Source organism: Leptodactylus fuscus, chromosome 1, assembly GCF_031893055.1.
Source record: "Leptodactylus fuscus isolate aLepFus1 chromosome 1, aLepFus1.hap2, whole genome shotgun sequence".
NCBI classification, from domain to species: Eukaryota; Metazoa; Chordata; class Amphibia; order Anura; family Leptodactylidae; genus Leptodactylus; species Leptodactylus fuscus.
In genome coordinates this window covers 53,662,006-53,687,804 of record NC_134265.1, presented here as the reverse complement: position 1 = coordinate 53,687,804, position 25,799 = coordinate 53,662,006, and the positions used below count along the sequence as shown (strand labels likewise).

Sequence of the window (25,799 nt, the reverse complement as noted above, 5' to 3'; positions counted from 1 at the left end):
CTCACCTCTCCAGAGCGACTTCCTGCTGTCTTTGGCACCTCTGGCTGACGCCAGGGACCATTGATTGGTGTTGTGACACATAGACACAAGTGTTGCAATGTCACACAATGTCAGCATTAAGCACTGAAGACACCAGGGAGTTTCACTGGATTGCAGGAGAGGTGAGTAACTCTGTTTTTTATGTTTGCTCTCCTTCCCCGTCTCTCTGCTTATTATACTGTGGGGTCGGTTTTGGTTTGGCATTGTTCAATCCGAACGAAACTACAAATATTGTAATAACCAATGTCAACAAAATCACATTGGTTACCTAGGTTGACGTACGGTTGCTGTTACTTTTTGATTAATCGCCCAGCCCTACCTTCAATGTTTCTCTCATATTTTGTACTACTATGTAGTGACTGTATTCACCATTTATTGTAATATATTTCCTATATATCTATTGGTGAGAGTAGGTATGGAGAATACTAATGCCAAGGGTGAACCAGAAGAATCACTCTGCACCTCACCAGTTCTTTTTGAAGACAGTCCAACCTTTTTGCCAGACCAATGTCTTAACCTCTCCAAACAAGATACCGAGCTTGAGAACAAAGAAAATCCTCAGGAAAAGGTGTTTGTCTTTGGAACATCAGCGGAGGAAGCTGTAAGGGAAATGAGATTTCGTATAGAGCAGAAAACAACCCTGACTGCCAGTGCAGGTAAGGGTTAAGTACCAGCGGCCTGCAATACAAAATGGCGGTAATACTCTGTACGGCTCTCTGTTGTATAGAACTGTCGCTTCCATGTTACTGATGGAGTATTTCTTCACTGCTTGGATCATCTTGATGTTGTTATATCTTTCATTGAAGTTTTATTTCTTTGCAAAAGCTCCTTTTGTTATGACCCTGGACACCATGCCCGGATGCTCACATGCAAAACTAGCCAAGCAGCACGGCCATTCTCTGCAATGTCTGCCAACATAATAAAGCCGCACAGAAAGAAAAGATTCTAACAACCTGGCTCCATTCCCATGCATAGACATTAGTTACAGAGTTTGTCCTGCCAATAAAAATTATTTAGAAAAGGCTCAGAATACTCTAAAAAATTAAACAAATCTTACTGTACTTGCCTTACCGATGGCAAAACACTTCCTAGGTCCCCCGCCCTCCCTTAGTTTCTGGTCTCTTTCAGCACACAGTAAATAACCATTCAGCCATCGGGAACTCAGTAAAGCCAAAATTTTCAGACATCCCCTTTAAATGATAATGTTCAGTCTGCCAGCAGCCACCACTGTATATGAGTTTGGATAACAGACTTGAGTTAATATTGGGGGTCCTGTATTCAGGACCCTCATCTCCAGACCAGAATGGTTACAAAGAACGTTTCTTCCCCTGCCGGGCTTGTCCTGTCCTTCCTTACACAGACAGCTGATTGATGTGACTAGGCTCTGCGTAATGCTTCATTTCTCCTGTGGTGGCGCTGCTGGGAAATTAAGCAATAAATGCCAGAATTCCTCATAGAAAACAACAAATCAGTGGGAGTCTCGGGCAGCGGTTCCCATCCTGATAGCTTTTTGTCAAGGGGGACGCTATAAGAAAGTAGGAATTGTTGAAAGCAGAGAACCCCTATAAGGTGTTCTTTATGAAATAGGAAATGGCTGTACACTAAGCGGTAGTTAGATTATATGGTTGAAAAAAGGAGGGAGCACTGCTGGTCACCAATCTGGCCCACATTCAGCTCTGGTTGAATATGTAATGAGACAAAGGTCCTGCAGAGGTCCTGTACATCGTAGGACCACCCCTTTAATCCAAGGCATCCTTTCTATGACGTGGACTTCAGAACTAAACTACATGTTCTCCATAAGGCTGCAGCAATGCCTTGTAAAGAACTAATGTTACATCCCTTTCCTGTAAATCCATACCACATCCTGCTGACCTTAGAAGCAGCTCACTGACATTGTGCTATTATTTTGCCTGTGACTACAAGTACACCCAGGTCTTTCTCGAAAGAGACCCTATTAGTTTTATTGTCCCAAATACATATGGGTATGGTACACTGTATTGTCATTGACCATATATGGTATATAGGTTTTAGATTTTTAGCCGCTTCCCAATCCATTTCGCCATCACTTAAAGGGATCCTATCATTCAGAAGGTATTTTTTCTTCCTAACACCTCGGAATAGCCTTAAGAAAGGCTATTCGTCTCCTACCTTTAGATATCTTCTCCTCGCTGCCGTTCCGTAGAAATACCGGTTTTCGCCAGTATGCAAATGAGTTCTCTCGCAGCACTGGGGGCGGGCCCCAGCGCTCAAGGCGATTGTGCATGCCCGCAGCCACAAGAAAAATGGCCGCTTACACAGTAAGTAAGCGGCCTTTTTCTTGTGGCCTGTGGGCTTGCGCAGTCAGTTCTGCCCAGGCCCGAGGCCTACAAGTTTCACCGCCTACTCTGGAAGAAGACATTCCTGAAGAAGATGGAGGCGGCACTGGAGAGTTCTCTTGCAGCATTGGGGACGCCCCCAGTGCTGTTTGAGCGCTTGGGCCCGCCCCTAGTGCTGCAAGAGAACTCATTTGCATACTGCGAAAACCGGTATTTCTACGGAATGGTGGCGTGGAGAAGACATCTAAAGGCTAGTCCAACGTGTTAGGGAGAAAAAATAGTTGTATTTTCATCACTCAGAGCTGCATTCACGATTCTGCTTGCTGCAGAGCTGATATCTCTTGACATCCCTTGCTAGATCAGTGTCTGCACAGAGATTTCCATTTATTGTCGACTCTACCTATTAGTAGGCGATGTTCTAAACTGGCAAATCTTGCAAAACAACCTGTGAGCTAAACACGGCTATTGTTAAATCATTACTAGCGGTTGAATGAGTGTATACTTGGTGGCTTCAAAGACGTTCATGTGTCCTCTGTCTTCTACACTTCCTGATCCAGTAATTTAAACATTAAGCCTGTATTGGACTAGCAGGATATAAAGGTCATTCTTAATGGTTTTGTGTTTTCAGGCATTGCTCCAAACATGATGTTGGCCAAAGTTTGCAGTGACAGGAACAAACCTAATGGACAGTATATAATTCCACATGACAGACAGGCGGTAATGGACTTCATTAAAGACTTGCCTATCAGGAAGGTAGGACGCAGCTTGTTATCCACCTCCATTATAACAGCGGGTATAAGGCCATGTTGACACGTGGCTGATCATTTGCGAATGCAGATAAATTGATTTTCATTTGATGCCATAAAAAAATAAAAGTACAATGCAGTGCAATATGTTATGTTCTAATGCGGATTCCGTACAGAAGTACTGCAAAATCTGTATGTTCATAATGTATAGGTTACTAGGGGATTTTTCAGGTTATGGTGCAGAAAGAACCCTTAGAACCCATGTCCTAAAGCGTTAAATCCTGGATTAGACATAAGGGATCTTTTTTTTTTTCTTTCCTTTGAGAAATAGTACTGCACTTGTCCATCGACTGTGTCTGGTATTGCTGCTCTTCCCTGTGTAAGTTATTAGGACCAAGCTAGAATACCAAACAAAGATGATGGATAAGAACAACGATCATGTTCAGAAAAACGCAGACCCAGACCCAGTTCCTAATTCCAGAGGTTAGCATGATCAATAAAGTAGTCTGAAAATGAATTAGACCTTATAGGCTGCCGTAGTGGTCAGTACGATTGTAATATCTATCTTATTAAACATCAGCTAAAAAGTTCCCATGTGACTAAATACAGTAGTTTCTATTCTCGTCCAAATGTATTCTTTACAAGCAGTGAACTACCAAGACTTGACAAACTCCATCTGACCCCTTCCCAAAGTTCCCTGGGAAGCATGCATAAGCAAAGGGTACTTCATTTTTCATCAAATGTTGAAACATCTACAGGGTCTTGTTGGGCAGACTGTCTTCTGGCTATGTATGCTTTCATAAATGAGGTCCTATCAGTTTTTCTGCTGCTATTAGCCCAAGTATGGCTGTAGCACAATTTGCATTTCTCTAAGGCAGGGGGTGTGTATTAAACAGAAGTCTGTGCCCCCCATACAATGATATTTCTAGTGGCAGGTTTCTTTACATGTAATTCTGCCAGAAGTAACTGTAAAATAGCAAAATAATAAAATAGCTGAGAAAAGTTCAAGTGATCATAGAGATTCAGGATCACTGAACTCCAAAGCCAGGTTTATTTTATTTATGCCTCTTACTTGTATAGCTCCAATATATTCTACAGCACGTTACTCACTTTGTCGGTTGCTGTGCCTTATAGGGCTCACAATATAATAAATGTAAAATGATCTCCTGCAAAGAAAAAGGGAGATCTGTGTACGACAGGAAAGTCGCATGATGTCTATGGCTAAATTCCCCATTAGCCATAACACTATCAGCTAGCCAGAAGTAGATAATCTCTCTGTATATTTACTGTGGGTCGTGAGAATCTACAAAGTCCTTTCTGTGCAGTGTATGGGCAGGGAGTACAGAGTAGCAAAGCTGTGTATAATGCATAGCTCATGAACAGAGACCTGCCCTGGAGTCTTACACTTCCTGTGATCTATCCTGAGTCTCTTGGTTTCTAAAGATGGACCTTCCCTAATAACAGGGAGTGAACGGCAAATTAGCAAGAAGGGAGACACCTATTGCCCTAGATTCTTCAGGCTTTGACAGCAACATTTCTAAATGAAATGCATTACATTTTGGTGCAGAATCATCTGATTTATTAAACAAGTTAGTCACCTTATGATTTATTAAAAGTTAGTGACCTGGTGGTCTTCACAAGGAGATAAAGTATCCTTCCTGACCCTCATCAATGACTTCTAACTTAGCCAAGTACTTGACCAGTAGCCACAAGAGACAAGACCCCCTGAAATAGCTGTCTTCTGAAGAATGTCTTTTTGGTTTGGAAAAAGATTTATATGGTTTGGCTTGTGTGTCATATTGCAAGAATTCTTGAAAAGTTGGACATTGGCTTAAAAGTAATGTCATGTCCACAGTGCTTGCCACTACTAATGTATGATAGGGGTCTTTAATAGGAGCAGAAACATACCTTAGTGGCCACAAACCGATGAAACAATGTAGAGACAAAAAATTTTTTCTATAGATATTAAAAAGAAGTTGCAAGTGCATTGGGTGTGTGCCAGTTTGCCAGATTTGCCTACAGACAACTGTGACGCAGGCCGAAACTGAAAATGGTTATATTGGTTTGTGGCCATAAAGCTATGTTTCTGCTACTATATGGCACTATTATTGCTTCGGGAGGTTTTTTTTTACTTGACATACTCCCTTTAGGTTGCTGCCTTCCCATATCTGAGCCTAGAGGTATAGTTTTCCCTTTTCAAGCAAGAACTAATTTGCTTTCTGTTTTCCAAAATTCCCAGGGGGTCCTGTAGAGTCTTTAGGTTTCCCCACGCCAGCACGCCTATCTCTACGAGGAGACCTAGTACTCCACCCGACCCAAGTCGCACATTCTTTCACTGGGAAGTTCTGATATCCCTGTTTGTCTTCACTTATATTGGAGAAGTTGAGAGTTGGATTATGTGATAGGCGGACTGTTTATCATTTATTATAAGATCCCCTCCCGTTCCGCTCACATATTTCTCAGACCACAACTCATTGTGTGTTCCTGACACAGATAATAATAAAATAGTAACAAAACCAAAATTATTCATCAGGCCTGGTAAGAAAACACAGCAGGCTGTAACAAATCAGCTCTTGGAAGATGTTGTGCTTGTCAGCAGTAATGGATTGCTACACCCTATGTAACGCTGCCAGCTCTCTGTAAAGGGTTACTGACAATTGTGTTTATTACCGCAGGTTCCAGGGATTGGGAAAGTCACTGAGAAAATGCTACGGGCGCTTGGAATTACAACATGTACCGACCTTTACCAGCAGAGGGCGCAGCTCTCACTTTTGTTCTCTGATACATCCTGGCGTAACTTTCTACATATTTCCCTGGGCTTAGGGTCAACACGCATAGAAAGGTGAGTGGGCACTTAGTTGTGAGCATAGGCTTCGTATTGCTGTGTTGTCTCGTATCAGATGTATTAAAAGAATTGGTCAGTTTAAGTGATATTCCACCTTGGAGCTGTAAATAACAGGTTCAGGGATGACATTGCCTCATAGTAAGATTTGGACGGGCCCTGGTCCCTACAATGCACCCTTCCTGGCCTCCACATGTTATAATGCCCATTTTATTGAACCCACTCACGGTATATTGCCTCCTATATTGTCCCCCATACAGTATACCGCTCTGTTTACTGGCCCCCAATAGTAATATGTCTCCATACAGTGAGGACACCATACGGTATGGGACCCAATAAAGTAAGGGCCACCTCTACAGGCTCCCATAAAGTAAAGGCCCCCTCTACAGGCCCCCATAAAGTAAAGGCCCCCTCTACAGGCCCCCATAAAGTAAAGGCCCCCTTTACAGGTCTCCACAGAGTGACTTTAGACCACTACCAACTGGAGTACTCCATTAGGTAACGGACGATATTCCCTGACCCATCTCTGCTCCTGCTCGCCTCCTCCTCTGCTTCACCTCTGCATTCCCATGCTGAACAATGCCATGACTTTGAGGACCCAGCGCCCCAATGCTGTTTAGCATTGTGATGTATTGTGCGGCATCCGTTGGAAGCTGAAGCAAGACGGAGCTAGTGATGAGCAGGGACAGTTAAGACAATATATTACGGCTAATATGGTGGTACTTCCGGCCCTGGACAGGTAACTAATATAATACTGTTATAGGAAAATTGTAACGGAAACCAGAAAATACTGTAATACTGCAAGATTTAGGGAACGTCAGCATATAAGCTGTGAAATAATTGATTTTGACTGATGAATTCTTTGTATTATCTACATGATAGCTGTGCCATTGTCATTGTGCCAATAAGCGAGGTGACTGCTGCAAAGAAAATTACTACAGAAAACAGGTCTCAGCCTATTATTTGTCTTAGTAGCCAGAGTCAGAACTGCAGGATTTTTAGGATTTAAAAAAAAATATATATATAGCATCGAAAAAATTTTTTAAAAAACCCCTCAAATGTGTTAAATGTGTTTAAGATGAAACTTGATAAAAAAAATAGGTTTTCTTGTGGCACATTCCCTTTAAGGTGGTGGATTGTCTGACTGTCTGTGTCATTTGGCTGCTTATAACAACCTGTAAACTCCTATGTGATAGCAACAGGGGGCGCATGTCTGGGGGTGCAGTCTTGAAACTCAATTTTATTTTTCCAAATAAATTCACCCTTATCTGTTGCTTTATTACCTAAAGTGAATCACTAAATCAAATCAACCACGGTGTATTATACAAGAAATTATTCATTGCATTGTCATGTTTTTAGATACAATAGATGTTCCATTTCCTTGGAGAAGCTGTTTTTAGAAATATGCACATGAGGCAATGAGGATGCCCCAGAGACTGTAAGGGCTAGTTCACACATAGTTATTTGGTCCGGATTTTGAGGCGGGACCAAATAATGAGCCTAGTCCGGAGGGATTGTCTTGACGCGGACCCTGCGGTGGTTTCCGCCGTGGAATCCGCGTCAAGATAGGGCACGTCGCTTATTTTTTCCACGAGCAGTAAAAGGAAATGGGAGGCGGTTTTTTGACCTGGATTTTGATGCGGATTCCATGTCAAAATCCGGACCAAATAACTACGTGTAAACTAGCCCTAAGGGCTCCTACTAGTTGATACCAGGCACATAGTTACAGGATGGGAAGAGGCTGTTAATCAAGTGAAGATTCAGAGTCTTTGGAGGCTCCGGCACGTCCCCATTGCACTTGAACGACATTTGCATATTTCTAAAACTACTTTTTTCAAGAAAATGGTGCATCTATAGAATTCTATGAAGTTGTGATGATGCTCATGATAATGTCCCCTACAATGTACTGTGGTTGGATCATATAGCTTAACCTGCTGACAGACTCCCTTTAATATCTGCTTATAGCTGTACTCTGATTTATAGCTCCAAATTCCCTGCATAGACCTACATGTAAAAGATAACATGCTGGCATCTACAGCTAGATGGCGCTTACTGAATACTGTATACGTCTATCTCTGTTATAAGAAACTATGCGGACTATGGTAAAAGTTATTTTGTTTTTTTTTAAATCAGAGATGGAGAAAGAAAAAGCATGAGCACAGAAAGGTATGTATCCTATATGAGTAATATTAAACCTTGTGTGCTATCTCTTTTTTTTTTTTTTTATGTAGATTGTGAGCCCCATATAGGGTTCACAATCTACATATTTCCCTATCAGTGGCGTAACTAGGAATGGCGGGGCCCCGTGGCGAACTTTTGACATGGGGCCCCCCCGACACCGAAGATCTCGACCGAGTCCCTCCTACGCATTCCTGCGCGCTCTATTATGTTCCATAGTGGCCCCTGCACACAGTATTATACCCAATAGTGGCCCCTGCACACAGTATTATGTCCCATAGTGGCCCCTGCACACAGTATTATACCCAATAGTGGCCCCTGCACACAGTATTATACCCAATAGTGGCCACTGCACACAGTATTATGTCCCTTAGTGGCCCCTACAGGACTAAATACTGTCACGTCACCCGCTGACCGCTATACCAGGACAAATTGTGGATAAAAAATCTGGTCATGTGCATTACAATTTAGTAACTCCATGTGCCTCATATTAATAGCAGTTAACCCCATCATCTCCCTCACATTAACCCCTGTGTGCCTCACCATAAGAGTTACTGATATGTGAGAGACATGGAGGTAATAATAAAGTATCTTCATTACTATTACCCCCATATGTCTCACATATCAGTAACTCTTATGGTGAGGCAAACGGGTAATGTGAGGGAGATGATGGGGTTAACTGCTATTAATATGAGGCCCATGGAGTTACTAAAACACAAGTAATCACCCCATATGCCTGACATTAATAAGTAACCCCAGTACGTACCTGTGTAGCTTTAGTTTCATTTTCCTTCTTCCTTTCTTACTCCAGTGCAGACAGCAGGAGCTCGGCAGGGATAAGCCCCGCCTCCTCCTCTCATTGGTGGGCAGAGGACAGCAGAGAAAGGGAGGGGGGAGAGAGGGGGAGCATCTGAAGTGCTGACAGGAGACAGAGCTGCAGCTCCTGTGTCTCAGCCGTTGCTACAGCTTCGGGGCCCCCTGTTGGTGGAAAGTATTCCACCAACAGGGGGCCCCGATCATTATACTCGGGGGTCCGAAAAGACCTCCGAGAATAATGATAGCAGCGGTAGCAGCTGTCACCGGGCCCCTGATGTCCCGGGCCCTGTGGCAGCTTCTACCGCTGCTATGGTGGTAGTTACGCCACTGTTCCCTATCAGTATGTCTTTGGAGTATGGGATGGAAATCCACACAAACATGGGGAGAACATACAAACTCCTTGCAGATGTTTTTTTTTTTCTTGGCAGGATTTGAACCAAGAACTCCAGCGCTGCAATGCTAACCACTGAGCCACCGTGTGGCCCCCCTTGTGTGCGATGTCTAATGCTTAGTGTTGCTTATCCGTGGCCGTTCCTTGGTTTAGTAATTCCCAGTCCTTTGTTCTTACATAGCTATGTGATTTTCTGATCACTGGCATGTATTAAGGTGCTTTTATACACTTTGATCATGTATACGGGTTTGCAGAAAATAAGTGTGTGGTTCCATGTTACAATATCGTGCTTGTAGACTCATAGTATTTAGGTGAATTTAAAAAGTCAGACATACAACTTTTCCATTTTTTTTCTTCCAATGATTTGTGTATCTCGCTATTTAGCACAGCTGAAGATCTGCAATTGCGAATTTGACCATCTAAATTTATATAGTATACGAGTATGTATATCTCAATCTATGTCTGCAGGTAGTGAAATCATACGGCAAATAAAAAGGTATACTGGCTTCTTTGGAGAAGTGGTTACAGTTTCTTAAAGGACAAATATGTATTGAAAAATAATATATAATTATATATTTTGATAGTTTTTTTTTTGTTTTGTTTTTTTTTAATCTTTTTTTCATATAATAATGGGGAAGCCTCTCTGAGCTGTTGTGGACATAACGGAACATAAGAAAGCTAGGGCAGAATATGACTCATTGACCTTTAGGAAAGAGTGTTGTGAGAATACACTATAGTATGTGTGGTAGTTACTGTGCAAATAAGCGAGGTGGGTGGAACAGCTGAGCTTTTGTGCTTGCATAAAAAACTTGATTTTGACAATAGGCCATTTTCTGCCAAAAGGTTTGCTTTAAAGAACATCTTTCACCACTTCCACAAACTTCACTCTGTGCATCCTTCAATAGGCACCCCTGCACTGATTCCAGCACAGTTGGAATTTTTTCTCTAGCCCCCACTATTCCTGAGCAGTCAATGATTCTAGTTTAAGTGGCTGATGGTATACTGCCACCTACTGGTAGGTGGGTGGTCCTTGCCTGAAGCGAAGAGACAGACACCACCCATATGACAGTAGGGAACCTAATTAGCATACTGTGTGTTGAAACTAACAGCACTGATTGCTCAGGAACAGTGGAGGACTAGAGAGAAAATTCCAACTGTGCTGGAATCATTGCAAAGAACTAGAGATGGTGCCAGGGATATTGGTTCTATTAGTTTCGGTGCACATATCCCTCCGCTGTCTGAGAACATTACAGCTGAGCGTCATCGCTGGGCTGTGACGAACGTTCCCCCAAACAGCATAAAGCCATGGAGGAGTACCATCAGTGGGGTATTCCTCATAGCACAGGGATGATGCTGAGCTGTAAGTCCGTGGAGGATTTAAGCTTGTACCTGTTTTCCATATTCCATTCCTTTCCAGGGCATGTAGCCATCTTGGCCAACTTCAATATAGTCAAACTCAGAACGGATTGTGGTCACAAAGATCCGCCCATTTGACAATGGAGGGATATCGGTGCCAAATCTAACAGCACCAATATCTCTGGCACTGGGGCGTATACTCACAAATTCAGTGCACTGTCAGCTTTCTAGCGGTATATAATAAAACATGAAAGGTGTGCTCTAAGTTAGCGATCTTAAACTGTTGAACATTTTTTAATACATAGTTTGCATGAATTAATCTTAAATATCAATTCAGTGTAATAAATGACCAATTTCAGGACCTTCAGTGAGATGAGCTCTGCTGAGGAACAATATGAGTTGTGTCGTGAACTTTGCAAGGATCTCGCAGAAGACCTCAATAAGGAAGGATTAAAGGTTTGTGAAACTTTTTGAAGCAATTTGCTGAAGCCTCCTCTGATGTGGAATGGTTGCAAAATTGTTACAGATTGCAACAATTGTCACTAACTTAGTGAACGTTACACATTGAGGTTTAATACATGTGCTAGAAGCATTGCAGAATGACATCTATGTCTGACTAATAACTTTTCTTTTGTATTTTCATCTCTGTTAGAAACATTATAAGTGTCACAGTTTCAAAAAAAGAAAAAAAATCACAATGAACACTTTCCCATCTGTATCTTATGGCCTGACAAAGTAAATCTTGCCCTTTTTGACCATCCAAAAATGTTCTGTTTGTCTAAGACTACTGAAAACACACCATCCTCCCCATATAAGATGGTAACAGTGCTAATATACTGTTACATTGCTGTAGGCTCCAAGACTGAGGTCAACATCAAAGTATAAATCCAGTGGTCTACTCAGAGGGGTTGTGCCATGACAGATGTTTATAAGGATGTCTGCAGGGTATGCCCTAAATGTCTGATAGATACAAGTCTCACCTCTGGAACCCTCACCTGTTTGTAGAAACGACGCCTCCCCAAACTCCATCCGGCCTAACCCAATCCCACTGACTGCGAAATCTAGACTGGCAGCAGTGGTCAGATTTACGGAAACCGCTAAGATGAGCTGTGATGTTTCTGCATCTTCAATAGAATTGATTGCAAGTTATGGAAACGGCATATCTAAGTGGCCTATACTGTTTCCATAACTTATGATATGTAAAAACTGTGTCCATAACTCACATTCACTTCTATGGGAGTTACAGAAACTGTATAGCTCAGTCAACTTCACTGGTTCGTAAACCTGACCACAGCTGGAAGTCTGAAATTGGTTGTCAGTGGGATTGGGTAAGATTGGCTGCGATTTGGAGGGGAATTTTCCAGAGATAGGCGTTAGAGATGAGCGAACACTATTTGCCCTGGCAACTCCTCTGTGAATTCACAACGTGGAGCCCCGGTCTCAAAAGGGTTTTTCCATGACATATGCACAGTATATTCCATGTCTGGCAGGTTACATGCCTATTAGAGTTGAACGAACACTATTTGAAACACTGCCCATAGCCGGCTTAACCCCCCGCGTGCCGGCTACGTCCATTCATTTCTATGGGAGCGTGCTATTCGAAACGGCTGTTTCGAATAGTGTTCGCTCATCTCTAATAGGCATGTAACCTGCCAGACATGGAATGTACTGTGCATATGTCATGGGAAAACCCTTTTGAGGCCGGGGCTCCACGTTGTGAATTCACAGAGGAGTTGCCAGGGCAAAAAAACACGGCTTATTACAGTACTTGCAAAGTGGATAGGATTCTGGCTAATGCCATCCACACATTGCAGGAAAAAATTAACATTTTTGTTAATCACAGCATGTCAGTTTTACCTTTGGAAACGCTGGAGTTTTCCATATAGGTATAATAGAGACAGAAGGTCCACAGAGAAAAATCTGCGGAATTTCTGTGAAAAATGCTGCGGAAAAAAAATGCAATGCTTTTTTAGTTGTGGCTCTCTATGTGGGGCCTTAGACTAAAAGCTTCTTAGAATATGTATCTCAGTGAATTTTGGATTTACTGAAATAAAGTGCTGTATACTGTTTATTAGCTTTATTTCATTGGGCTTCACACTTCATGAGACAAAGTAGGAGGAGACTTTAAATTACTTTAGCCCTTTACTTTCTCCCTGCTCATGTCATCGATATATGCAAATGGAAAGAGATGGCTTATATAACTTGCCAGTCTTAGCCAAATGACAAATTCCAAGCTGTTTTTGTGTCCTTAGAGGGAATTTATTAACTATTAAAGCTCTGTGATTATAGCAACATCAGCACTGGTTGTAGTAGGGGGTTTGGGAGGAATATGATTACAGGAGCATATTACCATGAGAAGGGAGGCAATGTATATGTAACATGGTGGATTATTATTATAACTTCCTGAAGAGGTTTCTTAAAGGTAGTGTCCACAAGGGTGAAAGAGTTCTGTGAAGTTTTTATTTTTTACTGAATGTGAAATCTACTGCAACATCGAACAAAGTCTATTTTCGTACTTTTGGCTATCTTTGTTTCCTCGCTTAAAGAATCTTTCCAAGGTTTCCTCCAGGATATTGTTTGTTTTACTTGTCTTTCCACTTCCAGTTGTTTTATAGACTGACTTGTCCAGTTATTTCCTGCTTTGCGCACCGCGTGTTTTCTAGGCATTTATTAGAATTAAGTAATAATATTGTGGCATCTGCTTGGAGCCGTAATAGTTCAGCTAATAGGTGGAGCGCTCGACTTCCATTATGGCTGTAACTTCCTAAACTGTATATGAACTTTCACTCGGCGGCCAAAAGCAACACACTGGAGCCTTTATAGGGTTATAAATGGACTTCTGCTTCCTTTATTATAGGGCAGGACTGTTACATTGAAACTAAAAAATGTCAAGTTTGAAGTCAAGACCAGAGCGTCGACCGTGTCCTATGCCGTCTCTACAGAGGAAGAAATATTTTCTGTTGCCAAGGAAATTCTCAAGGCAGAGATTGATTTGGCTTCTCCAGAACCTCTGCGGCTCAGGCTGATGGGTAAATCCAGAATTTGATACTGCAAAACTACTTTAGATGTGCAAATGAAAACTAAACCTACTGTGTATAGAGAGTGCACACATTACTACTAGGATAGCTATTGGGTGATTACTTGTATACATTATATTGTAGGTTCATGAAATAGGAAACTGAAACTCATAAAAGTGTTTGCAATATTTTAACAAGAAGTTCCTTCATTTAGGCTTTTCCCAGTTGTAACATTTTGTGCTGACTCTCTCGAGCTGGAGGACACAGTTTTTTTTGCACTTGTGCTTGGCATCTCCAATGTGCTCTAATTCCCCGATCGCATAAGACTGGGGTTTGACACCATCAGGGAAAATTATTTTCAGCTCTTCCCCCTCTATTCCATATAGACACATCCATTATTTATTGCTTTACGAGCATTGCTCATTGCAAATGGAGAACAGCATCAACAAAAGCATAGATGATGTGTGAATTGGCCCACAAGAAATATATACTGGTTGGAAGTAATTGGCTCTAAAGATGATGGTCCCCTGGTTACTGGCCAGCTGGCCCTATTGATTGACTATACCAGCATGCCATTTCCAGTGCCTTTGGGATCACTTACATATGGCAGCCTATATACTGAAAATATTTAGCAGAAATAGTACCCAGGATTTCTTGGCATTACTCAATCGGGGTCAGTAGTGCTGGCAAGACAGTGACATTGTGGGTACAATTTATATCGCCTCCCTAGGACTGTCTTAGAGCACATCTACAGGATAGTATAAGGGCAGTATAAGGAGTCAAAAAAATGACTGGGGTGTTCCTTTAAGGAGTTCTGTGCCTTCACACTGCATAAGGTGGTGTATATGTGGAATGCCAAACTTTTTTTTGCCAAAGATTATTATTATTATTATATTATATGGACTTCACAATTCTTAAAATGATGCTAAAACTGAAAATGTAGCAGTTTCTAGAGAACAAGTGACCTGCTAGGATACCCCCAGATATTCAGGAAAAGTCACCATAGAAGATGTTTTGGGGCTGATGTGGGCACCTCCCTACTGACCAGTATTAGTATTTTTTGGCTTCTACCCAGCATATGATCTTCAGTATAATACTAAACCTGCATTGTCTTCTTCCTTTAGGGCTCTGTTTCTTACATAGTACATTTTGACCACTCTCTGCTTGTTGTCATTTATTTTGATCTTTCTTAGGGGTAAGAATTTCTGGATTTCTATCTGAAGATGACAGAAAATATCAGAAAAGTATCACTAGCTTCCTGGGCTTAAGTAAAACTACGAAGACCAAGTGCTCAGAAATGTCAGACAAGCCTGCCCAAGCAACTCCAACTCCAGCCCCACAGAGAGAGAGTTTCTTCAATCTGAAACGTGCAGAAAGACAACTTGGACTGGAACAAGCGTCTACAAGCAACGTAGCCACAAGTAATGTAGCCACAAGTAACGTAGCCAAAAGTAACATAGCCACAAGTAACGTAACTACAAGTAACATACACACAAACAACGTAGCCACAAGCAACGTAACTAGAAGTAACGTAGCCACATGTAACCTAGCCACAAGCAACCTAGCCACAAGCAACGCAGCTACAAGCAGTGAGCAAAACGGGATACACGTCCAAGGTGAAGAGCAAAAGGACCTAACTGAGGTCGACAAGATTTGCCAGGAACCCAATTTCACATGTCCTATATGTATGATGAAACAAAGTGACTGGAATCTGGAGGCCTTTAATAAACATATTGACCAATGTCTGAGTAAATCTCCTCCTTCCAATAATATTGAAACTAGAACAAAATGTGAAGACGTACAAGGAACAAATAGTACGAAAGCCAAAAAAAGTAATGAAGACTTCTCTGACCTCAAGAAAGGTGTCCATATGAAGAATGTTAAAAACAAAATGAAGTTGGTCACACCCTCTGAAGACTTAGACGACTTTGTCATTGATAAGAACGCAATGCGCGCAATCCATGACACAGATGTACAGATGGATCCCTGCAAAGAGGAACCTAGTTCTAAGAACCCTGAGGAAAATCATGGAATAGAAAAGGACGATGGCATTGAAAACACTTGTGCGAGAGAAGCCGCGCCAAGTTCTTCAGTATGTGCTGGAGAAACCGTATTCATATGCCCAGTGTGCAACATAAATCAAGATACCTCAGACCTCGCAGTGTTCAATAGACATGTGGATGTATGTCTCAATAAAGGCATTCTAGAAGAACTCAAAGAACACTCGGCCAACCGGGAGCCAAGACATCCGATCAAAAATGATCTCCAGAATGGTAAGTGCATGATATAATATAGATGTTTGATAAATCCCTTTATAAACCATAGCTGTTAGTCATTGTGCTGCTCAGGAAGCTTCAACCTGTGGTCATTAGATACTAAGTATTGCAGTCTATGGAGAACTTTCTATGTTACTGTAGAGCCATGTTTCGGGAAGGGCTCACTAGTAACAGTATTGGCAGACTTGGGAGCCTATAGAAGTCCCAGTTACCATTGCAAGTGAACTGCTCCCACAATTTCAGGGTAGGTAGGGGGCAGAAGCCACATTGACCCCATTATAGCTATAAACTAGTCACAAAAAGGTTTGAATAGGGCCCCCTAAAATATTAAAACGGCTCTGGCTGGGGCAACATGGTGGCTCATTGATTAGCATTGTAGCCTTGCAGCGCTGGAGTCCTGGTTTGAATCCTGACAAGGACAACATCTGCAAGGAGTTTGTATGTTCTCCCCGTGTTTGCGTGGATTTCCTCCCACACTCCAAAGACTATCCCAGCCAAAGCTCCCTGATAGGGAAAAATGTACATTGTGAGCCCTATATGGGGGCTCGCAATTTACAAAAAAAAAAAAAAACGGCCCTGGCTTTGGATGAGAACATGCAGCCAGCCCTTGACCATAACATTATAGAATATTTGGATCCTACACGTTAAGGGCCTAAATACTGACTTGCATCCAGTGTTCTGCTCTGGCATTACTCAGCTTTTCTAATGTACATGCCTCTCTCATCCATTAGCTTCCATATAATCTCTCTAGTCCACATTACACGTGTATTATTCATGGTTTTTGCCTTGCCCAGCCATCAGGAGTCACAGCAGTAATGGGCTGTATGAGCAGATCCTGAATGTGCCGGGCACTGCCAGTGACCTTTGGCTGCACCTTTCTGCTTTAGGTGAATGAGCCATTAGGAGCCTAATCTGTAAGCATGGCACGGTGCCCGGCGTACATAGACAAAGGTTCTGTGGAAAAACAACAAATCCTGCCAGGACTTTTCTCTTTAAATAAAACTTTTACTGGCCGGGCGAGGTTTACTGCTCGGCTCGCAAGTTTTACAGTCAGCAGTCGGGAGTAGGACAGAGGTATTCTCCGTGTATATTGTGAGTCACACTGCATATATACACACTATAATGATATATAATTCACATTAAAGATTTAATAATTGATTACCTATCCTGCCAATCTGATACTGATGATCTGACTCTTGGCATCCCCATTGACCAGCTGACCATTAGCCTCCTTATTAAATACCAGGCACAGCGCCTTATTGCATTGTGGCTGTAACCAGTATTACAACTCAGTTTCATTTACCTTAAAGGGGTACACCCCACCAATATGATATTGATGACTAAATTTGCCCCATTTGGGCTGTTTGCAAAAACATATGATTTCTAGTGTGCACTAGAGGGCAGTATTCACTCTTACATGTCAAGAACACATCTGCACTGTGTGAATCAGGCCTAACTCAGCTGATATGGTACTATTTTTACCCATAAAGTTCATATCATTTAGTATTAATCTCATGATGCAAGTTGTATCCTGTCCAAATCTATTACATAGGTAGATAAATAGACATACAAAATGAGAGGCTTTTCTTTGCTTGGGGCAAAGATTTAGTTCAGGAGGGTTACTGGCCCCCGGACCAAAATTTGGTGGGAAAAGCAGGAAAAGGTTAACAAAGCATACTCACCTTACTGACTACTCTGACGATCCCAGCCAAAGCTCCCTGGACCCCAGTCCTGTTCCAACGCTCTAGTAATGACATGTCTAACCCCTCATGTGATCGCTGCAGCTGGGACTGTGGGGCATAGGACATTTGAATAGTTTTTATTTTAACCCCTTCTCTGCCCTTTCCTAACTATGGTTCATAGACCAGAAAACCCCTTTAACTGTTCTTTAGTAATTAGCTAATACTCTGACCAAGGCAGAGCGGCATGTTAGACTCCTGTTCAATATAATTAAAGGGTTTTTTTCTGTCAAATCAAGTTATGGATCAGGAATAACTTACAGATGGTGGGGGTCCAATCGCTCAGCCCACACTAACCAGGTGAACCCAGGACTTTTCTGAATGGAGTGGTGGCTGGTCTGGGTAACACAAACACTGCTCCGTTTGTGATGTTGTTATAAGTATGTTCTGTATGTTCTGTTCTGCTTACTTATTCTGCTTTGTCTGCCTAGCAACAGTGAGGTAGTAATGGAGGAGGAGCTGAGCTTAGGGGGAGGAGTTGTTAGACAGGGAGCCATGATGGAGCATGGAATAAAGTGTTCTGATCTACAAGAGTAACCATCTCATAGTGGACTTATTCCAGAAGACCTGCATCCTCACTACAACACTACAATTGGCGACGAGGATTAAAAATAATCAGCTAAAGGTATTTCACTGCTACAGGAAACTGTGTACAAGACTGCACTACTAGCACTAGCCATGGCCTGCTTACCCTCCTTTGCTGTATTTGATGTGCACCAGCCCCAAGCAAACTTAGCAGCATGCTGGAATAAATGGCTGAAACGCTTTGAGATATTCCTGCAAGCAATGAACATTACTGACAATGCAAGAAAGAAAGCCATGTTATTGCACTATGCAGGGGAGCAAGTCTATGATATCTTCACAACTCTGCCCAATACAGGGGAGGACAGTGACTATGAGTTATGCAAAGCAGCACTAACTAAGCATTTCTCTCCATACATAAATGCAGCTTTTGAAATTTTCAAGTTTAGACAGTCAAAACAGTCAGCAACAGAAACCATTGATGAATATCATGTCCGCTTAAGACAACTTGCAGCTTACTGTGAATTTGCAGATATAGACAAGGAAATTCTGATGCAAATCATACAAGGTTGTGTGTCCTCTAAGTTAAGGAGACAAGCACTCAGAGATTCCACCATGACTTTAGCAAAGCTACTGGACGTTGCACGTATTCATGATGCAGCAGAGAATCAAGCTAAACTTATAGAGAACACAGACTGTATACTAGAGCAGCCATCTTCTGTAGCAAAGCTCACTCAGAAGCCACATGTGCCACACACACAGGCTGCAGCCTGCTACAACTGTGGAGGTCCTTATCCTCATCAGAAACCATGCCCAGCAAAGGGAGTAACTTGTCATAACTGTGGGAAACAAAATCACTTTGCAAAAGTCTGCAGATCAAAATCACAATCTTCTCTCTCTGCTAAACAAGTGATGCCACAGAAAGTCCAGGCAGTGCAGTCAGTGTCCCCTGCTGATGAGCCCTGCAGCACCTGCTTATTCTCAGTGACTGAGGGGTCTCACAATGTGCATGCAATGTCTAATCCCAAACAAGTCATCTTAATACATGGCAATCCGGTGGAGACACTGGTAGATACAGGGGCGTCTGTCAATGTTATTAGTCATGCCACTTATAGCCAGCTAAAGAACAAACCTGCTTTGCAATGTACTAACCTGCAGATATATCCTTATGGTTCAGCTACTGCATTACCCCTATGTGGCAAATTTCAGGCATTACTAACGGCTGAAGGGAAATCCATCACGGACACTTTCTATGTAGTGGAGTGTTCTGCAGACACTCTTCTCAGCTGCAATAGTGCGGTATCTCTGGGCCTAGTGAAACTGGCAAACAGCGTAACACACTCCTCTGTCCAAGCTATTATGCAGAAATATCCTCAACTCTTTCAAGGCATAGGAAAGCTGAAAGACTTTCAAGTGAAATTACACATTGACCAGTCAGTCCAGCCGTCAGTTCAACCTCACAGGCGCATCCCATTCCATGTCCGCAAGCTAGTGGAGAAAGAGCTACAAGACCTTGAGACAGATGATGTTATTGAACGTGTGGAGGGCCCAACTCCCTGGGTCTCACCAATTGTTGTTGCGCCTAAACCTAAGCAGCCTGGTAAAATCAGGTTATGTGTGGATATGCGACATGCCAATCGAGCCATTCAAAGAGAAAGGCACATTACGCCTACCATTGATGATATTCTCACAGATCTGACTGTCTCTCTGCTGTCTCTAATATCATGTCCTCGCTCTATCTGAAACTAAATCTCTCTAAGACTGAACTACTACTGTTTCCACCATCTAACAGATCTGTCCCTGATATATCCATTGCAGTCTCAGGCCTTACTATAACTCCTAGGCAGCATGCCCGCTGCCTTGGGGTCATATTTGACGCAGACCTTTCCTTCACCCCTCATATTGAATCACTCGCACGTTCATGTCACCTCCACCTCAAAAACATCTCCAGAATACGCCCTTTCCTTACCAGAGATACACTAAAGACACTTATTGTCTCTCTGATTCATTCTCGTCTTGACTACTGTAATTCCTTACTAATCGGTCTTCCCCTCACTAAACTCTCCCCTCTACAATCTATTCTGAATGCAGCGGCCAGGCTCATCTATCAGGCTAGACGCTACAGCGATGCCTCCGGTCTGTGCCAGTCGCTACATTGGCTGCCTATTCATTATAGAATAAAATATAAAGTTATTACTCTCATCCACAAGGCTCTCCATAATGCCACACCTCCCTACATTTCTTCCCTCATCTCTGTCTACCGCCCAACCCGTGCTCTCCGCTCACTCAATGACCTAACACTTACATCCTCTATTATCAGAACCTCCCATGCTCGTATACAAGACTTCTCCCGAGCTGCACCACTTCTCTGGAATGCTCTACCCCGGACAATAAGATTAACTCCCAACTTCTACAGTTTCAAACGCAAACTAAAGACGCATCTTTTCAGACAGGCCTATCACAATTCCTAATGCACAAAATTGTCTGAACACTGTATAAGCAATGCCGCCCCTGCTACCTCTTGTGTCACCCTCTCTACCTCATAGATTGTAAGCTCTTTTGAGCAGGGCCCTCAGTCCCATTGTGTGAAATGACGTTCTTTGTTATGTATGTCTGTATCTGAACCCTATAAATTGTACAGCGCTGCGGAGTATGTTGGCGCTATATAAATAAAATGTATTATTATATTATTATTATTATTATCTAAATGGTGCAAAAGTATTCTCAAAAATTGATCTAAAATCTGGTTATCATCAGCTTGAATTGCATCCAGACTCCAGATATATCACAACTTTTAGCACTCATGTCGGTCTAAGGAGGTTCAAGAGGCTGAATTTTGGCATTTCATCGGCTGCAGAAATCTTTCAGAATGTTATCAGGCAGGTTCTTTCAGGAATACCTGGAGTCCTCAATGTTAGTGATGACATCCTTATCTTTGGCACAACCCAAGAGGAACATGACAATCACCTAGAACAAGTTTTTCAGAGACTGCAAACCTGCAATTTAACTGTTAATCCATCAAAATGCGAGTTCAACAAGACGTCATTGAATTTTTTTGGCTACATTTTTTCTGAAAATGGTGTTTCTGCAGACCCTGAGAAAGTAGCTGCCATAACCTCTGCTAGCCAGCCACAAAATGTCTCAGATGTTCGAAGTTTTCTTGGTCTGGTCACATACTGTGGACGATTCATACCTGATCTGGCTACTGTTTCTGAACCCCTACGACAACTCACTAAAAAGGATACTCCTTGGTCATGGACAGTTGAACATCAATCAGCTTTTGATACACTTAAGTCCAGTCTTTCTAGTGACACGGTCATGGCCTATTTTGACCCACTAAAGTCTACTGAGCTCACTGTGGATGCCAGTCCTGTAGGCCTTGGTGCAATTTTAACTCAGGTGTCTAAAACTGGCAGTATCTCTACAGTCTCCTATGCAAGCAAGGCTTTAACAGAAACGGAACAGCGCTATTCTCAAACTGAGAGGGGAGCTCTCGCAGTTGTATGGGGATGCCTTCATTTTCATCTTTACCTCTTTGGTCGTCCGTTCACAGTGGTCAGTGATCATAAACCACTCATTCCAATCTTCAATAAACATTCATCAAAGCCACCCCCACGACTTGAACGCTGGCTACTCCGCCTGCAGAACTATCGCTTTCACTTGAGATATGAGGCAGGAGCTGGGAACCCTGCAGACTATTTTTCAAGACACCCTTCACCACAGTCTACCAAAGATGACTTGCCTGCCACTGTCTTAGCTGAGGAGCATGTAAATTTCATTGTTACACACTCTGTGCCAAGAGCAATGACCCTCGAAGAAATTAAACATGCGGTGGATTCTGATCCCCAACTTCAGTTGGTAATTGACACTGTTCGGTCTAAGAACTGGAACTCTTTTCTAGCTGACACTCGTCTTCAACCGCAGGGCCAAACAGCATATTTGCAGGCCTTCTTTAATGCAAGACACTCTCTTTCTGTATCTGACTCAAACATACTACTACGTGACAACCGCCTGGTCATTCCTCAGAAACTTCAGAGTAGAGTGATCGATCTGGCCCATGAGGCTCATCAAGGTATAGTTAAAACAAAGCAATTACTTAGGGAGAAAGTATGGTTTCCTGGACTAGATAAACAAGTGGAAGCACTTATTGCCACATGTATACCTTGCCAAGCAACTACGGTGGACCATAGCCGAGCACCAGTACAAATGACACCTCTGCCAGACAATCCATGGACTGCTGTGAGTGTTGATTTCTGCACTTTGCCAGATCATTCCTATTTACTGGTTGTCATAGATGATTTTTCTAGGTTTCCAGTCATTGAACCCGTTTCCACCACCTCTGCAAGAGCTGTCATACCAAAACTGGACAAAATCTTTTCTGCATATGGCATACCTGAAACAGTGAAGACTGACAATGGGCCACCTTTCAATAGTGCAGATTTTCAGTCTTTTGCAACTTATCTTGGTTTTAACCACAGAAAAATAACTCCTTACTGGCCTCAAGCCAATGGTGAAGTGGAGAGCTTCATGCAATCAATCAACAAAACTCTTCGGATTGCTACCATGGAACACAAGGATTTGCAGCAAGAATTGTACAGGTTCCTTAGACAGTACAGAGCCACCCCACACTCTACTACAGGAACTCCGCCAGCGACTGCACTTTTCGGCAGGCCTTTGCGCATTAAGCTTCCAAACATCCCAGTAGTTCACGTCCAGACTCCATTGGTCCTCAATGATTCCCTTGCCAAAGGCAGGATGAAAAGATATGCAGATAAGAGAAGTTGTCGCTTCAAACAGCTGGATGTGGGAGACTGGGTCCTTGTTAAAAGGCTGAGACCCAGTGACAAGTTATCATCCCCTTATCATCCAGAACCCTTTCAAGTCACACACGTCAAAGGTACCATGGTTACTGCTCAACGCCAGGGTCATCAAGTGACACGAAATATCTCCCATTTTAAAAAGCTTCGTGACTACAATCCAGGAGCAAGTGCAGAGGAGACAGATGATGAGGAAGTTTCACCAGGTACAACTGGTTCAGCAACACCAACAAGAGACACCTCCGAAAATTCACAGACTGTTTCTAATAACGAGATGTCTCAACGCTACCCGACAAGGATAAATCGAAGGCCACCAACGCACCTCAGGGACTATGTTCTGCAGTAAAATTTTCTTTTCAGTTCGGACCTTTTATTTATTGTCCATTCATAATGTTTGCATTTTATTTTATTTTTTTTTATAAGAAGGGGAGAGATGTGATGTTGTTATAAGTATGTTCTGTATGTTCTGTTCTGCTTACTTATTCTGCTTTGTCTGCCTAGCAACAGTGAGGTAGTAATGGAGGAGGAGCTGAGCTTAGGGGGAGGAGTTGTTAGACAGGGAGCCATGATGGAGCATGGAATAAAGTGTTCTGATCTACAAGAGTAACCATCTCATAGTGGACTTATTCCAGAAGACCTGCATCCTCACTACAACACTACACCGTTCACTTTAATGGGAGTGCCGAAGGTGGTTTGAGTACAGGAGTACAGCAATCCCATTGGAGCGGTATGCACCCCCCCCCTTCCCCCCCGACCTCCACTCCATTCAGAATAGGGGACAGTGGGGTTCTGAGAAGTTGAACCTCCATAGATCTGTAAGTTAGATAGGGGACAACTGGCTTTGATTTCATTGGGAGGGATTTTGCAGATGCATAAATGAAGTTCCAATATTTAATTCTTTCAGCCGGAGCACTTCTATTAGGACCCGGTACACACTGTCCGATGCCTCTCAAATAGGTATTTTTATTAACTAATTCTTTCATTTGATATTCTTATCAACAGGGATCACAGTCAGGGGGACTTCTGGGAATAAATCTTCTGCCCGGTCTAAACGGTAAGTTTCTGCATTATTAGGTTTTGGGTAAGCCTAGTCCTGTGATCTCACCCACTGAGGAGCGCCCAGGGACCCTGCATTGTATTTCAAGAAAATGTCTTTGTGTTATCTGTATCAGAGAGGGCAAATTCTTTTCTAAAAGGGTCACATTATAAGCAAATATAATGACTCTGTTTCGCAGAGAAATTTGGTCATTTAGTTCTAGATTAGAACAAACTCTGCATGGGCTTCATATGTTCTCCCCGAGTTTGCACAAGTTTTATCAGGGTATTGCCGTTTTCTCCCACACTGTCTATTATAGTGTTCTGTTCCTAATAATGGCGCTTGCTGCACAAGACTTGGCATGACATTACTGTGCTTCCTCTGGCCATTAAAGAAGCATTCCAGAATGTTTCTTTCTACCCATTTGAAAATGAGCTTGAGTATAGGGTACTTACTAGATTACTGACTGCTGACTTGTGAGGTTATGTGCTCCTGTTTGAAGTACTAACTCCCTCACTGCTCTTCTGATGCACACAGTGTATGAACAGCAAGTCAAACTCACAATGCAAGTTTATGGGAGTCTGATCAAGGATTTGCATTGTCTCACCTCCTGATCATACAGGAAACACTGTATACATCAGAGGAGCAGAGAGGAGATCAGAGCTCCGGAGGGAATCCTATAACTTCACAATAAAGCTATCAGGAAGGTATTGAGTAAAATGACACTACAAATGGGCTCATTTTCAAACTTGGAAGGGGCGGAAATTTTTTTTATTGGAGTACTTCGTGGGTGATGCTAGAGTTTTCATAGCCGTAACAAGTTGTTGTTGTAGGTCGTTGGGGGAAAAAAAGCAAGTTGTTCAAACCCTAGACTATAGACAAAATTTTTTTATCTAGCGCCATCCTCAGGTGCAAATGCAGCTAATTTATTTACTTTTCCTTTCTTTTGCCAGCAGACCAGGAACAGCACAGCAGAACCCAATGTCTAAGAAAGCCAAAACAGCCTGCTCCAGTCTCACCATCGATGCCTTCTTCAAATGATAGTTCCAGATTACAATTAAACACGCAGCACAATAAGTTGTATAATAGATCCTTTTAGTACTGTTTCTTAAGCAAAAATCCCTCATCCAGTATATTGGTTGCCCAGATGGTTTACCTACCTCAGGATAAGACTACGCCTGGATTGCAGGAGCCATATTGGTTTGCCTTCATATAGATGAAGTCCATTCCAGATGTTCTGGCACCAGTAATGTAATGGAGTATACATAATTTATCAGTCCGGACAAGCACTTTGACCAAAGCATGAAATGATGACATTTTTTACACGTTCCCTATAAACCAGTCCACTCATCTGACACCTTTACCCACAACTTATATAAGGATAATATTTTTGGGATTTCTTTTCTATAAGTTATATTAAGTGTTGTGAGTTTATGAAATTATTTATTTAATAATTAAGGAAAATAATATTTTGTATGTGCATATTTCTTGACCTTTCTGATTATTTTATAGCACTTGTTTTTGTTACGCTTGTCTGTTTTTCTATTTTTGGGGTATATAAAGTCGGACAATGACCAAGAGTCTACCTCAGATTTGGGTTTACAAGAACATATGAAGGATAGTGTAATATACAAAGTAATTCTTCAGTACCGCTAAGTCTCAGGTGCAGGACCATGTAAGCTGGGAAAGGGCATGGGTGGGTTGAGTAG

The 25,799-nt window shown here is 42.3% G+C and overlaps 1 protein-coding gene across 1 annotated transcript in view; it reads left to right on the top strand.

Annotated features, from left to right (window-relative positions):
* The window catches only part of POLK (DNA polymerase kappa), a 55,799-nt gene extending 30,617 nt beyond the window's left edge, over nt 1-25,182 (top strand). Inside the window, exons 7-15 of the mRNA XM_075262416.1 lie at nt 453-695; nt 2,983-3,107; nt 5,776-5,942; nt 8,076-8,108; nt 11,043-11,139; nt 13,541-13,712; nt 14,894-15,973; nt 24,057-24,108; nt 25,044-25,182. Coding sequence (XP_075118517.1) covers nt 453-695; nt 2,983-3,107; nt 5,776-5,942; nt 8,076-8,108; nt 11,043-11,139; nt 13,541-13,712; nt 14,894-15,973; nt 24,057-24,108; nt 25,044-25,131 — 2,057 coding nt within the window. The 3' untranslated portion in view covers nt 25,132-25,182. The remainder of the gene's footprint in view (nt 1-452; nt 696-2,982; nt 3,108-5,775; nt 5,943-8,075; nt 8,109-11,042; nt 11,140-13,540; nt 13,713-14,893; nt 15,974-24,056; nt 24,109-25,043) is intronic.
* The last annotated feature ends 617 nt before the right edge of the window (nt 25,183-25,799 follow it).